The sequence below is a fragment of the Pangasianodon hypophthalmus genome, chromosome 13, assembly GCF_027358585.1.
Source record: "Pangasianodon hypophthalmus isolate fPanHyp1 chromosome 13, fPanHyp1.pri, whole genome shotgun sequence".
NCBI lineage: Eukaryota > Metazoa > Chordata > Actinopteri > Siluriformes > Pangasiidae > Pangasianodon > Pangasianodon hypophthalmus.
The window spans coordinates 7,318,520-7,335,845 of record NC_069722.1 but is presented as its reverse complement, the minus strand read 5'-3'; the positions used below and the strand labels follow the sequence as shown (position 1 = coordinate 7,335,845).

Sequence of the window (17,326 nt, the reverse complement as noted above, 5' to 3'; positions counted from 1 at the left end):
TAACAAACAAAATGTAATTTATGTTAATGTTGTCGTCTTTTAATAATTCACAGTAGACCTAACAAACACATTTTCTTTGACAGTTTATGAGGTACATATGAGGTTCTCAAGCCTTTTGCAGCTTTAACTGCTTTACACACACACACACACACACACACACACACACACATATATGTGTGTGTGTGTGTGTGTGTGTGTGTGTAAAGCAGTTAAAGCTGCTTTAATATCTCGGTTACTTGAGCCACAGAGCTTTTATTCCTGAGCTTTCCATCATCCAAGTTGACATTATTCATAGCCCTGCATGGTTTTTCAGTTATTGAGGCTTGGATTAAACCCATTCAGTTCAAGTCAAACAGGCTAATAACTGTAAGAACTCCATAATAAATGGGATAACTTTGATAATGATGGTTTGTAATTTTCAGCACAGTAACCAAAAAATTTCAATCACAGACCCCACTGATGTTGCCCAACATTTCAGACATTTATTAAAAGCATTGCTTGAGGAGAGTGAGAGGTATTATCAAGGACACCTCCCATCCCCAGCATGGACTGTTTGTGCGTCTCTCATCAGGAAAACACTACAGAAGTCTGTATTGTTGCACAAAAAGACTCATGAACAGCTTTTTCCCTTCAGCTGTATTAATGCTGAACTCAGCTTTCATGCATTAACTGTCAGGCTCCACCTAACAACTAAACATTAGCATTAGACACTAGTGTTATCTGCAATTCTTTGCAAGTATATGCACTTTACTGCACTATCTGTCATTATTATTATTATTACTATTACTTACATCAGACTGTTATTTGCACATTATTGCTATTTGCACCTCTGCATTTTTATCCACTGTATGTATCCACTGCATCACATTGCATGCATCATGCTGCTTATCTCTACCTGTATACTGTTTATCTCAACTAACTGCACCACAATTCTTATTTATTCCATTTAATTTAATTGCCATTTGCATTACTGCTATGCATCATACTGTTTACCACTGTACACTGTAAACGTATTGCACCATAACCTTGTTACCCTCATTTTAACTTATTTGCTATTTCCACAACTGGTTGGATGCTAACTGCATTTCGTTGTCTCTGTACTCGTACTCTGACAATGACAATAAAGTTGAACCCAACCTAGCCTAACCTAACTTTGAGAACCACTGATCTACCATACAGGTGCACTTTACAGGTGTATAGTTAGTAATGTTTCTCAGTCCTGGTTCTGGAGTACCCCTGCCCTGCACATTTTGGTGTTCTCACTGCTCCCAATTCTCCTGATTGAACTCATCAGCTAAATAAGCATGAGTCAGCCTGTACTGGGTCAGTTAGGAGGGAAATCATCATGTGCAGGGCAGTGGTATTTCTGGATTATGACTCTAAAACCCTGCTGTAGACCATCTCTTGCTATGCACCATTTGCCAGCCCCCTGTACCTATTAAATCTATTAAAAAGATGACTATCAGACCCTTCTCTGTACAACCAACGCAGTAGTGTGTAGTGCTCATACATCAGGCATAGCAGTGATGCTGGGGTTTACACTTACCTTGTTGGTCCCTCTTGTAGGTGTACATTAGATACTATAGCTCATCTTTTTTCCACTGACAATTTATTTATTGACCCCCCAACCCTTCACATTTGGTCGGTTTCTGTCCACAGCATTACTGTAATGGTTGATGGACTGTCTCTCAACCCAGAAATAGCATTAAGGTGTATAAAAAACTGCAATACTGCTGACACACCTGATACATTCACACAATAGAAACATCCAATAACCACCCTTTCAGTGCCACCACTGTGCTGAGAATGGTATACCACACAAATAATAACTTGGCCATCAGTGGTTCTCTGCCGATTCTTTTCCACTGATGAACAGGAAGTGGCAGAAAAATGATCAACTGCAGGTCAGTGCACCTATATGGTAGGCTTACCTTATAACAGGGCAATTGAATGTAGATATAAGGTCAATGTACCTAAAAGATTGCAACCAAATGAAGTGGAGCACACTCAACCAGTTTTTAATCCTTTATTATGCTTAAAAAAACAACCTACATATCCAGCCTTTCTTCCCCCGTGTATGATTTTCATCCAACTCCTTTAATCATATATGAGTTAAAGCCCATGCTTAACATATAGTAAAGGGAGACAGAGAAAAGAGAATTAGATAATACATACAATATGTACAGAACAGAGCAAAAAGGATCTATATGCATTTATATATGCATACAATGAGAGGGAAAAGTGCTTTAATGCATAACAAAGACTTAGATTTTTTTTTTTGTGAATTACAAAACCTATACACACTTCCATAGTTGATAAATACAACCCTCACAGAGAGATGTAAAAATGAATGGCTATAAGAACAAGGGCAGGTACTTTGTTCAGACAGCATATGAATCGAGAACATCAGCTGACTCTAGCTGAGTTAAAAGAAGATCCAACCTCTTTTTTTTGCAAAACAAACATTAACTTCACATTTGTTGGTTTACATCGTGGGTGTATCCTCTTTCATCTCAAGTGGGGCATTAAGTGTTTTTGCTTTGCATCAGGATAGAAGTGGCCCTAGTGAGAAGCCAAAGAGAGGTGATGAAGATGGCACAGAGCACCACAGTTGCTGTGTTAAGACCAAAGTGAGTTCAAATCACAGGTTCATGCAGGTATTTGACGGCAGCATTTTACACATTTGTGCACAATTCACAGGCATCTACTCTTGCACAACAGTACTATGCCAGTGATGAACAAAAACTCAGCCAGGATTTTGTAAAACTGCATCGGTATGATTATAACTGTCGGCAAAAGACCACACCCATTAGACGTTAATACACTAGCCCATTGACTTGGCAAAGGTACGTGGAGTAAAATGATTAAAAGCAGGAATGAGTGTTTTAAAAATCTCATATTAAATGTGGAATAATACAAAAATGTCATCTGAAAGGACAGCAGAAAAGTCAATAGATTGATAGTAATAAAGACGGAATATAATTTGTCAGGTTCAGGTTGTGGAAAAGTGTCAGGAAAGTGGCTTTGACAGAGGTACCAACATTGTTAACAAAAAGATCCTAACAGGCAGAGATAACGACTAGGATCTTAACAGAAAAACCCTAGCGTATATTGGTGGACGAGATGGGATAACAGGATAAAAGGTAAACAGCGCATTCTGCTCTGCGCTTGTACCAACCAGAGGCCATAGTATGCCCGCTTGTCTTCTATTATGTCAGAAACTCAGCAGAATGGTTTCCAAATACAGGGGTGTGAACTCTGACCTGATAAATTTGATGCAAGATGAGAACCAGTATCAGGAACAATTTTTTTTTTTTTTAAATTTCACATCACCTTCAGTGTCTCATATTGCTGTAGCAAGCAGACTAAAATTGCAATATGTGTATCATCTGTTCAATTCATATCTGTTTTGAAATTGTATTCCTGCAAAACAAACCCGGATTTCTTAAAAAATTTCTGAAAATTTTCCAAAAAAAAAAAAAAAATCCACACAACTGGCTTCATCCATACACATTTAAAGGTCACCAGCAGGGCGATACGAGAATTTGAACATGTAAGATGCAGAGAAAACAGAAAAAGACATCAGAAAGCTGGCATCATTGAAGCTGCATACAAATGCAGTTAAAATGTAGTGACATACACTACATGTGATGGAATGACATACACTGATATGTCTGCCAATTCGGCTCAAATCAGTGTAGAGAAATGCTCAGTCATGAGCGTCTGAAGATTTTGCCAAGACCACAACTTGGGAAGGAAAAGACAAGTTGTTGACAATCTTCCAGAAATGGCAGTGACCATGACGATATTGCGGGCTCAACAAATTTACCCCATTTATTGACCTGGTCACTGCCATTTCTAGGAGGTTGACATTTACTTGTCCTTTCTTCTGGGTAAGAACAAATGAACATTCAATATACACATAAAACTAAAAAAAAAGTATATAGGCCAACATTAGTATATAGGCCTAAAACATCATATTCAGAGTCTAGATTGTCTGCTAAAATAGAAAACAATGCTGTTTTTTGTACATTCATAGTCAAGGTAATAAATGGCTAAATTCAGAAAACAAATGTTTTGTTTTCTTGATATCAAAACAGATATGGATCGAACGGATGATGCATTGATTAATCACAAAAATACTACAGCCAAACCGTAGATATTGGGACCTCTGCTTTGCTATATACCATTATATTGTGGCATAGCTGTATAAAAGACATTAATATGATTCTTCCAAACTTCTCAAATGCAGCAACTTCAAGAAATAGTTCAATGTATCATACAGTACTAGATTCAGCATATCACTGCTATACTGATGAGACCTGGTGTCAAACTAGTCACCTCGTTTGCAAACATGGATGGTGAATTACATGTTATATAGTACGTCAAATTATAAGTGGTAATTAAACCACTTATCCATCTGAGTGTCCATTTGACTCATTCTACTTGTTTGGATATAAGCTATTCTGAAGTACAGGTAGACAAGGGCACAGTGCTGAAGGTTATAGGTAAAGATAATACTGAGATTTTATATAACAGTTCATGTGGGATGGAAAAGTGTGACATATTTTTTGTTCCAAAACCCTGAAAGAGACAGCAAGGACAGAGCAGGAACTTTCAGCACTATGCTATAAAAGAGAAAGACCGTTCACTGTTTAGTCGTGATACATCAGAGTGTATGTGCGTGTGTCTTTTACATAATCTGTACATCCAGAAAGTATTGAATTTTGCATGTCTGACTATGATCCACACAATGAAATGCAGTGTTAACAGTCCCACAGGAGATTAAAATCAAATGGTATCCTCAATGTGGAGAGGTTTCTTGTTACATCAGATACATCAACATCTTAAAGACGTTTTTTTTTTTTTTTTTTTTTAAGTTTTGTCTCAATCCACTGTACCACTGTATATGAGTCTGAAACTGAAAAGACTTGACAATGTATTAACTGTAATAGTGTGTGTATGGGTATATGTGTATGGGTATATATATATGTGTGTGTGTGTGTGTGTGTGTGTGTGTGTGTGTGTTCGCCTCAGGTCCAGCGGCAGCGTTTCCTCTGGCAGGCCTCGGGGTCGGAAGCGCAGCCGTCTGATTCGCTGCCTGAAGAGGGCCCAGCTGGTGTATTTGTGTTTGAGTTTGTATGCGTATGCGAGTGGTCTAAGCTTAGCACCCAGCCAAGTTTGGAATGTAGGAGGTGCCTGAGTCCTGGTGGGAGGGGCAGCACTCTGAGGGCGTCGGCTCCTGAAGGGAGGAGCTTACGCAGACGCCAGCAGCAGAGGTACTGGAGTGAGGTGGGGGCGGAGACTGAGCGGATCACCTTCATGCTGCTTTTGGCAGCTGTGGAACATGCCATGGGGTACACACGCTTGTTCTGCAGCTCTGTAGCAGCGACACCTATACGCATGCAAACACACATTAAAAATGGCATGGAATAGAAATAATGCACATATAAGACTAACAACTGAACTCATCCTTATTCAGCCTGTGTTCTAATACTGTTATTAGCCATTATTGACTTCTATGTGTGATTTGTTATGGTCTGTTTCCTTTGACCTACGTAATGTACGGCATTCTGACCAAGGCTGCAGTTATGCTAACTCAGCAGTCATTTCACTTAAAGGAGCAGTTTGCAATTCTTTGCACCCTCTGCTTCCTGTAAAGAAAAGTGCAATTACAATAAAAAATATAGCTGCAAGCAGCAATTATCAGGGTTGAAGCACTTCAGGGCCTTTAAGGACATGCATAAAAAGATATTACTTAATATTGTGCAAGCCTATAAGCACCTAAATCAGAGAAAAAGCAAGATAATGTTAAGAAATATATGATAATTTACCATAAAGAAATAGCATTTTTAAACTGTTTTAGCGCCATCTCTTGTCTGATCTCCATTACATTTTGCATGCTTCTTAAGAATCATATATGCTGCATGTGCTTACTTCATGTCATGCATGAGTTTTCCTTTAGGAGTTACTGACTTTTGAGTACACTAACCCACACTCATTTTTGTAAATAACCCTGTTATGACTATCTAAATAAAAAAAGTTCAAAATATTTTTTGATTAATTATTGACCTAGTGAGTCCAGAGAATTGTACTACACTGGTTTTGTTGTGATTGAGTAAAAAAAACCTAGGACTAGCTCACGAAAGTGGGTTGTCCTGTTACAGCACCACAACGTGGCCAATTGCCACCATTTTGTGCATGTGATCTCAGATTGAGCCCATACATAATTGTGCCAAGTTTGGTGAAATTATCTCATTCTGTTCAAGAGTTATAACCATTTCAGTAAAAGTGGCCACGCCCTCTTCAAGCGTTTTTGCCTGCTGTTACAATGATGAAACAAAACTTCTTTTTTTTTTTGGATAATTATTGATCTAAGGAGTACAAACAATTGTTCTGCACTGGTTTTATTTTGGTTGAGTGAAAAACCTAGGACTAGTTTGCAGAAGTATGTTTTTTAAGTAATCGCAAATATTTAACGAACACTTTGACTGACTCCAATGGCAAAGTTGTTCAGAATGAGGAGTTCCATCAAACGACTTGAACTACTCGTATTTGTGTGAAACACTGCAGTATATAAAACCATTTATGTGCATGAAAAACTTGATGGCACCCCCCAGTGGCCAAGTCAAGCGTCAAGCAAGTCCATCAAGTTTCGTTCCGATCAGCCTTTGTTAACTTTGTCTAATAGCTGCTGAAAATTAACTGGCCGATGGCAGACATGTTTTTCGAGCTATGCGACTGTCCAATTTTCAGATCAATTGGACCAATGGTTCTGTACTTAGAGCCAATTTCATGTTTTTTTTTTCCCTGTTATAGCACCACCAAGTGGTCACACACTGTAATTTTTTTTACGTGTCCTCAGATTGGGCCCATACACAAGTGTGCAGATTTTTGTGAAAATGTCTCCTTCTGTTCAAGTGTTATAGCCATTTAAGTAAAAGCGGCCATGCTCCCACTTCAAAATTTTTGACAGTATCTGTCACATTATATTATATTATATATATATGTGCTCCACAACCTTTATATGTTACAAACTGCACTTTTAAGCTAATCAATGTATTGGAAGGGCCACAAATATAATGATGGAAACATAAATTTAACATAAACAAGGCCACATTTAAACCAGTAAACAGGAAGTGTAAAAGTTTCCATGCCCACACGTTATATTAGATAATATGTTTGAAAAGACAGGCTGAAACTCATCTCCTCTGATGAGCCAGATAATGTGTACCCCTGAAGAGCAGCTCATACCTTCATGCATTCTACATTACAGATGAGTGTGTATCTACTTCTACTGTGCTATTCTGTGACCAACACAATTTCCGCATGATCCCAATGTCATGACGTCAAGGTTATTAGTGATGCATAAACTGCGTCTTACCGATGCATTTGCGGTTTTTAAAGAAGGTAAGAGTTCCGTGCCAGGTGTCCAAGTGAACGCCTATGATGGATCCCTGACCAAACCGTGATGAGAAGCTCACTTTGTCTCCGTTATGATGTAACAACCCTAGAGACCAACACTCATAATTAGTTATACACAATACTGAAACATAATAAAAGGCTTATGGTACTGCATGTGGTATTGTGGAAGCATTCTTACCTACATTACATGTTAGAAATTTAGAAGCAACCCTAACTTTGTAAATAAACATTTTTTCCCTCAAAATTTCTCCTCTGGAAGGTTTGATTAAATAAAGGTATGTTCATCTTAATTAAGATTGTATTGTAAATAGTTAAAAACTGGTAACAGACCATCTGCAAACACCAGGCAAGATGTTACACCTTGTGTTGAATGAATGTTGAATATCAAGATTATACCCAGATTATTCACATAAAAACTGCAGGAATTGCACTAAGCAGATTTAAATCCGATCATTTGAACCACTTCAGAATATCCAAGAAGCACTGAAGCCTGATGTTATACAAGTATAAATACACTATATAGCCAAAGGTTTGTGGACACCCGACTAACACACCCATATGTGCTTGGTGAACATTGCATTCCAGATTTAGTCCCCCTTTACTGTTATAGTAACTTCCACTCTTCTGGGAAGGCTTTCCACTAGATTCTGGAGTGTGGCTGTGGGGATTTGTGCTCAAGATCTCACTAAGAGCGTTTTAGTGAGATCAGGCAATAATGTCGGACGAGGAGGCCTGGTGCATAGTGAGCGTTCCAGTTCATCCCAAAGGTGTTCAGTTGGGTTGAGGTCAAGGTCAAGGTCAAGTTCTTCCGCTCCAACCTTGGCAAACCATGTTTTCATGGAGCTCGCTTTGTGCACAGGGGCATTGTCATGCTCGAACAAGTTTGGGCCTCTTAGATCCAGTGAAGGAAAATCTTAAAGCTACAGCATACAAAGACATTCTATACAATTGTGTGCTTCCAAGTGTGTGGCGACAGTCTGGGGAAGAACCACATATGGGTGTAATGGTCAGGTGTCCACAAACTTTTGGTCATATAGTGTAAAACCATCTCTCCAAGCAATGTTGTGACAAGAATCTTCCCAATACTTTATGTCATAATGTCATAACATGAAACTAGTACAAGGTACTTCTCAAGTGGTATTGGCTGTTTTCAACTTAACTGATTGTAAACATCTGCACATACTGTACAATTAAACATGAATTTGACAGCATATATCAGTAAAAATCCACTCCCATCAGTCTTCACTTTGCCAACTAAACACTAAATGAGAAAACTGCTGCTGTGGATGGTCCCACGTGGATACTTTAAAGATCTGCATTCCCAAAAACAGTTTAAGCCCGAGTCTCACCCTTGCTTCAGTGAATAATCTCATGTGGATACTGTAGATTTGTACCTAAGAACTGCTTCTGTAATCATAAAAAGTTTCCCGTGCTCATCCCAGGACTCTTATTCACAATCTAATCATACTGAACATCATTCTGAACTCTACATCCGGATATCTGTAACGCTGCTTTCTGACAATGTCTACTTTTAAAAGCGTTATACAAATAAAACTGAAGTCAACTGAATTAAAAATTAAAAAGCAGCATGCAAAATTGAGTTTTTTTGACGTGGCAGCCATCTCTTGCAATAGACCGACTCAACACAAGCTCATGACAAACATGTTAACAAATGTCAAGTGTTATGATTTGAATGTTATAGGCACGATGCAGCAATCAGATTATAATCCAGGACATTTTGGAACAGTATAAATGTGTATAGTTAAACTCTTATCAGGGTACAATTCAGATTCCACACACATGAAACAAACAGGTGTAAATACTGAAAGGCTGGATATGTCAGTAAACACACTTTGTTGTGTTGGTTGTTGGTAACTTGATTTAATTGTGAAGTAATTTTGAAACAAAGTCACTGTTTGCTTGCAGTGCCCTATAGTGTATTTACCTGTATATGACAAGCCCCAGCTGTCTTCATCTTTTCCCAGTAAACTGCAGAATGTATGTCGGTATTTGTCCAGATTAACATCTGATGTGCCAATTCCTACCATCTACAAAACACACACAAAAAGTTCATTATCATTAACACAGGCGATTTGCTGAATTCAAAACTTTGGCCAATAACTGGAGCAAAAATGAGTTTGTTCTTTGTTTGGTCACAAACTTGTCATAAACATCATGTACTGTGTATCTACATAAAGCAGAGGTGCCAACATTGATAATCAGATATCCCAGAAGGCAGAGAGAAAAAAATGAATTTTACCACCAAAACTCTAGTGTATGCTGGTGGAGGAGTGATAGATAAAAAAAAAAATCCAGATTTGGATATAACACTAAGAGATAACAATAAGATAACAATAAGAGGAGAAAAAAAAACTGACACCACAACAACCCCGCCAACTTGTTTTCTACTGGCTCACAAGATCGAAACTCATGAATTCACAGGTGAGAATTCACCCAGACAAAACTGCCGCAAAATGAAAGTAGCTGATGTGAAAGTTTGGGTTTTTCAGATACTGTGTCCTTTCCTCTTCAGTGAGTTCGCTTTTCTGTCAGACGATTTTATTACATTTACCCTGACTTCTCCTTTAGCTGAAAGATGACTCTCGAAATCATAATTCATAACAAGCACTACCCATAAACACAAATCTAGACTCAGAAAATACTCCGTTGAGCCGCACCATGTCTGTTCCGTAGACCGGAGAGGTCATTTTGATCTCCCAGAAGTGCTGTCCCTCTGAGAGCTCCTTGGAGCCGCGGATCGCCGCCGTGCCGCAGCTGTACTCCGAGTGGAAGCTCACCTTCCTGTTCTCGCAGCTCAGCAGCGTGGCCGCTGACCGACTGCCCTCATCCCACACCCAGTCGAAATCTGACACAGAAACACACACACATAGCGCATTCGATCAGGCACTCAATATGTCATTTATCAGCAAAGCAAAGGAAAGGAAAGGGAAAAGAGGGGTGTGAAATTAAAATACATCCGTGCACGTGTACCTTGGTCATCTTCACCACAGTGGCAGTCTCGCAGCCGTGCGTAACTGCGTAGACGTGGGTCGTAACTCGATTCCATCTCCAAATCACAACCGCAGTACGACTCTCCGGTTACTGGCACCGCACTTGGCACTGAGGGTACAATGCCAGGATACTCTGCCTCTGAATCTGAGTCACTGTACTAAACAACATAAATACAGTCTATCACATGTGTGACAGTTGTAAGTTGTTTTTTTTTTTTAAATCAGGCAGCATGCAAAACATAATTTTGCCAATATACATCTTAGCATGTGGATTTCAGCATGACATTGAACACTGCATGAAATTAGCCTTCTTAGTAAAAATATGCCCCTTTAATTCCCAGTAAAACTACAATTGTAAGAGAACACTGCATATCTATTTGAGAGTTGATTCATTGTCGGTTTAATAAGCATAAATCACATCTGAATCTGTTTCAGATCGCTAGCTTTTGAAACTGTTTAGCTAATCTTGGCTGGCTCATACACTGACACATACACATACACATACACATGACACATACACTGACCTGTAGGCGGTCACAACCCCATTCATCGCTCTCCGAGGGCAGCACCAGCGTATTTGCATCAGCATCCCGCCGAATTCCGCTCCACACGCTGCGCCACGCTCGACTGTTTCGGCTGCGCCTGGACATGCCACACCTGCAACCAATTCAAGTGGTGGTCATCAATAATCATCCCAAATCATCCTGACCGTCTAGCTACCTGCTCACATGATGCAACCCACTGTACTCAGAACCAAACGTGCAAAAAGTGCAACGGAACGGCCATTTTACAACGTCTCCCTTGCCCAAGTTCTCTAACAAACAAACCTGACATCACACCAATACAATCAGTGATAACCAGAATTCCCTTTGCATTAGTTTCTACTTGATAAAATCTGATTTTATTCGATGTGTAGCTTTTCTTTAGTGAAAAGGTGTTTTAAGAGCTTTGTAAAAGTGTAGTTTATAACTTAATTCCAATTCTTCTAATGGAATAAGACCACCATAACTCATCTTTTTTTTTTTTAGCACAGATGAACGAGACAGTTGATCTACATTATAACTCATTTCTCTTCATTGATCACACACAAATCATTCATGTAGATCTTGTTAATATCTTTATCAAATTCAAACACTAGGCATACAAATATGAACTTCCTCTGGGCTTTCAGACTTCCAGGTACAGTGGATTGCAGTATTAGTACAACACAATGTTTCATACTACTCTTTCAGTAACTGAGGCCCTCTGAAGACCTCGAGTCACAGGACGGCAAATCTCCAAATGTAAAGTACAGTACATGAAAGGGTCCAGAGCAGATTATCATAAAAAATTATAATTATAATTATAATTATAATAGAATAAGTTAAAAATGCCGATAATTACATTTGACATAGACTGAGGGCATGCTGAAAAATGTATCATTCAGTAAGAGCAAAAGTTTGCATTCCCTTAGGATAAAAGGAAAACAGTTTCAAAGATTTTCCTTCCATTTATCTAATCAGTGATGTTTTTTAATTTTTAAATTGTTTTAAACATTTTTTAAAACAACTTTATACATATTAAAAATGTATTAAACATTAGCGAACCAGCAAGTCGAATTCTAAGTTTCTGAGTTAACAAAAAATTTTATAAATGGACTGTTAATGTATTGTTAATCTTTGTTACTCAGTTAAAAATATTCACTTTCACTCTTAAATACATGAGTATATTTAAATGAAGATACTTTTTGACTTTCACTCAAGCAGATATTTGACCCCACACCCCATCGACCCATAGTACAAGTACCCAGACTTTTACTTAAGTGTAGTCTCTCTGTACGTTTTCCAATCCTGAATAAATGTTACAATAGCACCTGAATAAATGTTATTTTGCATGGCCAAACAGGACATAACACTGCTAAGTAATAAACAGAACATTAAGTTTAAATCACAGTATGCTGAGAAGGAAGGTTTTGACCTGTTAGACATGTCAAAATGTTTGAACAAGTTTGAACTCTCCTGGTGACCAGCAACCCTGATGACCAGATCTTTTAAAAAAAAAAAAAAAAAAAAAAAAAAAAGACACTGTCAGCAGTTGCACTGTGTAGCTGCTAAATAATGAGACATCATGCATTTTTTAACACCAGCTGAGATTGAGAAACAGAAGCTGTATGACTCTGAAAACGGGATCTGCACAGCCAGTGTTGCCAATTTTGTCGCTAGATTTGGTGACTTTTTGGACCCCTTAGGTGACTTTATTTCAAAAAAGAACCTAGCAACAAATCTAGCAGCTTTTTGAGCAAATGTTAGTGACTGTCCTATACTCGATACGGCTGTCCAGCTCACTTCACAGCTGCTGGTTATATGAGTTGAGACAGCAGGTTCACTCGAATCACCATCAGTGTGTAAAGCCTGACTGAGCTGTACTTGCACTTGCACAAGCCAGTGTTCCAACAACCAACATCATCAACGTTCCCAACGACCAATCACTCGTCATCCACATTCCCAACAACCAATCACTCGTCATCAACGTTCCCAACAACCAATCACTCATCAACGTTCCCAACAACCAATCACTCATCAACGTTCCCAACAACCAATCACTCATCATCAACGTTCCCAACAACCAATCACTCATCATCAACGTTCCCAACAACCAATCACTCATCAACTTTCCCAACAACCGATCACTCATCATCAACTTTCCCAACAACCGATCACTCATCATCAACTTTCCCAACAACCGATCACTCATCAACATTCCCAACAACCAATCATTCACCAATGTTCCCAAACACCAATCACTCATCAAGATTCCCATCGACCAATCGCTTGTCATCAATGTTCCCAACAACCAATCACTCATTATCGATGGTCTCAACAACCAATTACTCATCACCAACATTCCCAACAACCAATCACTCACCAAGATTCCCAACAACCAATCACTCATCAAGATTCCCAACAACCAATCACTCATCAAGATTCCCAACAACCAATCACTCATGAACGTTCCCAACAACCGATCACTCATCATCAACGTTCCCAACAACCAATCACTCATCATCAATGTTTCCAACAACCAATCATTCACCAAGATTCCCAACAACCAATCACTCATCACCAATGTTTCCCAACACCCAATCACTCATCACCAACATTCCCAACAACCAATCACTGATCACCACTGTTTCCCATTGACCAATCACTGATCACCATTGCTTGTCCCAGCCTTGCACATTGTTCTTCATTTTAAACTCTATTCTTGGTGATATCTGCAGTAATAAAAGCACTTTATTTCATCCATAACCATTTCCTTCATGTCTAATTCATGACTACTTCCTATCACTGCTTCATTTTGTCTGCACTCTTGACAGAAGGTACAGTATTTTGTAAATGTGCAAATGGTTAGTTTGTGGTGTCATGACCAAAGACCACTTCTTTCTGTAAGACATAAATTATAATATATTATTTTCCATTCTGATAAAACTGTGTTCTATTTTTATCATCTTCTATTTAAAGGGTCTTCAGAAAATCTTTCTTCTTCCTGTAACCTAATTTGCAATCTGATATGCAAATAATCATGATGATGAACCTACGAATATGCAAATGAGTCCATGACGTCACCTGGAGACTTGTAGCGACTTTTTGCGCGTGCTTTAGCTACTTAATCTGTGAAAGAGTTGGCAACACTGTGCACTGTGCAATCCAATTTGCAAGCAAACCAGGTTAATACAGCGACCTGAAAAAGCAGCCATTCAAAACGTGTCATCTTGAATCAATCATCAGTCTCAATACTTCAGACAAAACGATTTATAAATCGTGCTAAATCACTGTTATAAATCTTAAAAAGCTTGAAACCGGAAAAGCAGCATTAGAGCTCTTCTTCTTCTTCTTCTTCGGCGGTAATCAAAGTAAGCAGCTAGCTAACTAGCTCAGCTAAGGCTCCTTTCTGTTCATTGGTTTATTAATTATTACTATTATTTTTTAGCATTAAGAGACACAATAGCCAGGCAGAAAACAGAATGAGATAACAATATGCACATGTCTCTATATCATCCTGATGCAGAAGAAGTCGTATGCAGGTTGGTTAACGGCTGCTTAAGTTAGCAAAGGTTAGCATCCGCTAGCAGTCTGCGGTCTCTGGAGCATCACACAGCACGATCAAGCTCATTTACCAGCTTTGCAGATGTCACCGGAGAGCCCGCGGGAATCCTGCTCTTTTTCCGTTATCGTTACAACTTCGTGTGATTAAGAATAATTAAATTTTCTGAGAAATATGTTACTAGCTGTCTCGCTCTTATGACCTACTTTCAGCCCACAGACGTAAACAATACGGCATCGAGTTCCGCCCATTTTCCGCCAATGACTGACGGCCAATCAGGTGGTAGGGGCGGGGTTTGTTTTCTAGACTCTCCTCTTATTGGCTAAGCTTTTGTCATTTAATGACGCACTAATCTGTATCAGTAGTTTGATACTAAATCAGTGTTTTATATAATCCTCTATAGGCCTATCTCTGCAGATTATTTGAAAATGAAAATGCTGAAAATGTGTCATGCTGCACTGACACTTTATTTTACAGTCCTGTATGAACGATAAGACCAAAAGTTTGTGGACAGCTGACCATCACACACATATGTTGCTCTTCCCCAAACTGCTGGAAGCACACAGGCGTATCGGATGTCTTTGTATGCTATAGATATACAGTTTCCCTTCACTGGAGCTAAGAGGCCCAAACCTGTTCCAACATGACAATGCCCCTGTGCACAAAGCGAGCTCCATGAAGACATGGTTTGCCACAGACTGCACCCCAGGCCTCCTCGCCCAGCATCAGTGCCTGATCTCAGTAATGCTCTTGTGGCTGAATGGGCAAATCCCCACAGCCACTCTCCAAAATCTAGTGGAAAGCCTTCCCAGAAGAGTGGAAGGAGATTAAATCTGGAATGGGATGTTCATATAGGTGTGATGGTCAGGTGTCCACAAACTTTTGGCCATATATTGTACCTGATTATAATTCTGATCTGGGTGCTCATAAGACTGCAAAAATATTAATTTCACACACCAAGACGTCATGAAAATCTATAAGAATCTTGGTTCCTCAGGAACTGGAGCTCAAGTGTAAAGAGATCTACCCGATCCTGTAAGAGTATAATGCCTGATACGTGATCTTGTATGACTTGTTTAGCACCTACATTGTGCTCTAGGCAGGTGTTTGGTTCACCTATACATATCATTTATCTTCATGAAGAATTTTATGTATCTTTGCAAATTCAGATAATTCTATATTGTTCTTTCACTTGACCTGTACTGTAAATGTCCTACACTGATACTAAGATTTAGTACTTTTAGTAAAGTTCAGATTTAGTAAAATTACATTTTTTTTTAGTATTTCCTGCTTTAAATTTACAATAAACCAAATATATTATTATTTGTACCTATTTCTATATATTCTTTTACCAGTTTCAAGCTTGAAATAGTCTTCTTTTATTAGCAGATAGTTTTTCTAATTTTAAGCATTTATTTCAAGAAAGAAAGCAAAATTATCTGCTAATAGAATAAGAAAATGTAAAGCTTGAAATGTGTGAAAGCTTTTAAAAATAGGCTGAATAATATTTGATTTATAATATCAGCATAAAAAATATTAGATAAATTTGCCCATATTTAAGATTTTTTTTTTTCACTTGGTAAGATATAATTTTTTTGCAGTGCAGGACTGTGTCTATGGCACATTTTAATGTTTTCCCTGCTCTAACAAAACTGATCTGTCTAATCAGCTAATTACCAGCCATTTCTGAGTTGAAGAACCTGTGGGCTAGGGCAGGTTTTCATCGAGGTCCCTGGCCTGCAGACATGCAAGTACTCTACAAATGGCAGTGGCAGCTCAGTGGTTAAAATATTGGCCTACTGATCAAATAGTCATGAGTTCAAACCCCAACACTGCCAAGCTACCCCTGTTAGGCCCTGACCCTCAACTGCTTAGATATACAAGTGAAAGTTGCTCTGGATGTCTGCCAAATGTAAATAATTCAGACACACCTATTGCAGCTCATAAGCTAGAGGTTCTGGACTCCCTGAGAAAAGCTGATATTTGGCCCCTTCGATACAATTGTCATGTTATGATTACCATTTGTTTATAGATAGAAATAGTCTGTGACAAATTAAAGGAACAACAGCAACTGTGGGGGCATTTATTTTTGTTGGTTTGGTTTAGGTCCACTTCTTACCTTTATGCCATGCTATGGTTTTCACAGTCACCAGATCTCAAGCCAGCAGAACACCTATAGAGTTTGGACTGATGTGTTAGACAGAGCTCTCCACCACCATCAAAACACAAACTGAGGGAATATCTTTAGGAAGAATGGTGCCCATTCCTCTGGTACAATTCCAGAGACTTGTAGAGTCTACACTATATGGCCAAAAGTTTGTGGCTACCTGACTATAACACTCACATGTGCTTTCTGAATATCCCATTCCATGATTAGTCTTTCCACAAGATTTTGGCTGTCAGGAACTGATGTTGAGTGAGGAGGTCTGGGGTGCAGTCGGCGTTCCAATTCATCCCAAAGATGTTCAGTGGGGCTGAGGTCAGGGCTCTGTGCAGGACACTCAAGTTCTTCCACTTTAACCTTGGCAAACCATGTCTTCATGAATCTCACTTTGTGCACAGGGGCACTGGCATGCTAGAACAAGTTTGGGCCTCTTAGATCCAGTGAAGGGAAATCTTAAAGCTACAGCATACAAAGACATTCTATACAATTCTGTGCTTCCAACTTTGTGGCAACAGTTTGGGGAAGAACCACATATGCGTGTGATGCTCAGCTGTCCATAAACTTTAGGCCATATAGTTTATATCAAGGTACATTGAAGCTGTTCTGGCAGCTCCAGTTACCCAACACCCGGCTAAGACAGCCT

At 39.0% G+C, this 17,326-nt stretch overlaps 1 protein-coding gene across 2 annotated transcripts; it reads right to left on the bottom strand.

Annotated features, from left to right (window-relative positions):
- Positions 1–2,012: 2,012 nt before the first annotated feature.
- On the bottom strand, positions 2,013–15,782 carry spsb3a (splA/ryanodine receptor domain and SOCS box containing 3a). Of its 2 annotated transcripts, none has more exons than XM_026916977.3 (7): positions 14,593–15,782; positions 10,955–11,093; positions 10,417–10,594; positions 10,104–10,291; positions 9,371–9,473; positions 7,385–7,510; positions 2,013–5,395 (listed from the first exon to the last, which is right to left on the bottom strand). In XM_026916977.3, exons 2-7 carry the CDS (start codon positions 11,084–11,086, stop codon positions 5,034–5,036), a joined length of 1,089 nt encoding a protein of 362 aa, XP_026772778.1. In that variant the 5' UTR covers positions 11,087–11,093; positions 14,593–15,782; the 3' UTR covers positions 2,013–5,033. The 2 variants fall into 2 exon arrangements, with proteins under 2 accessions (XP_026772778.1, XP_026772779.1); XM_026916978.3 differs by having other exon boundaries at positions 10,961–11,093; positions 14,593–15,775.
- Between the last annotated feature and the right edge of the window lie 1,544 nt (positions 15,783–17,326).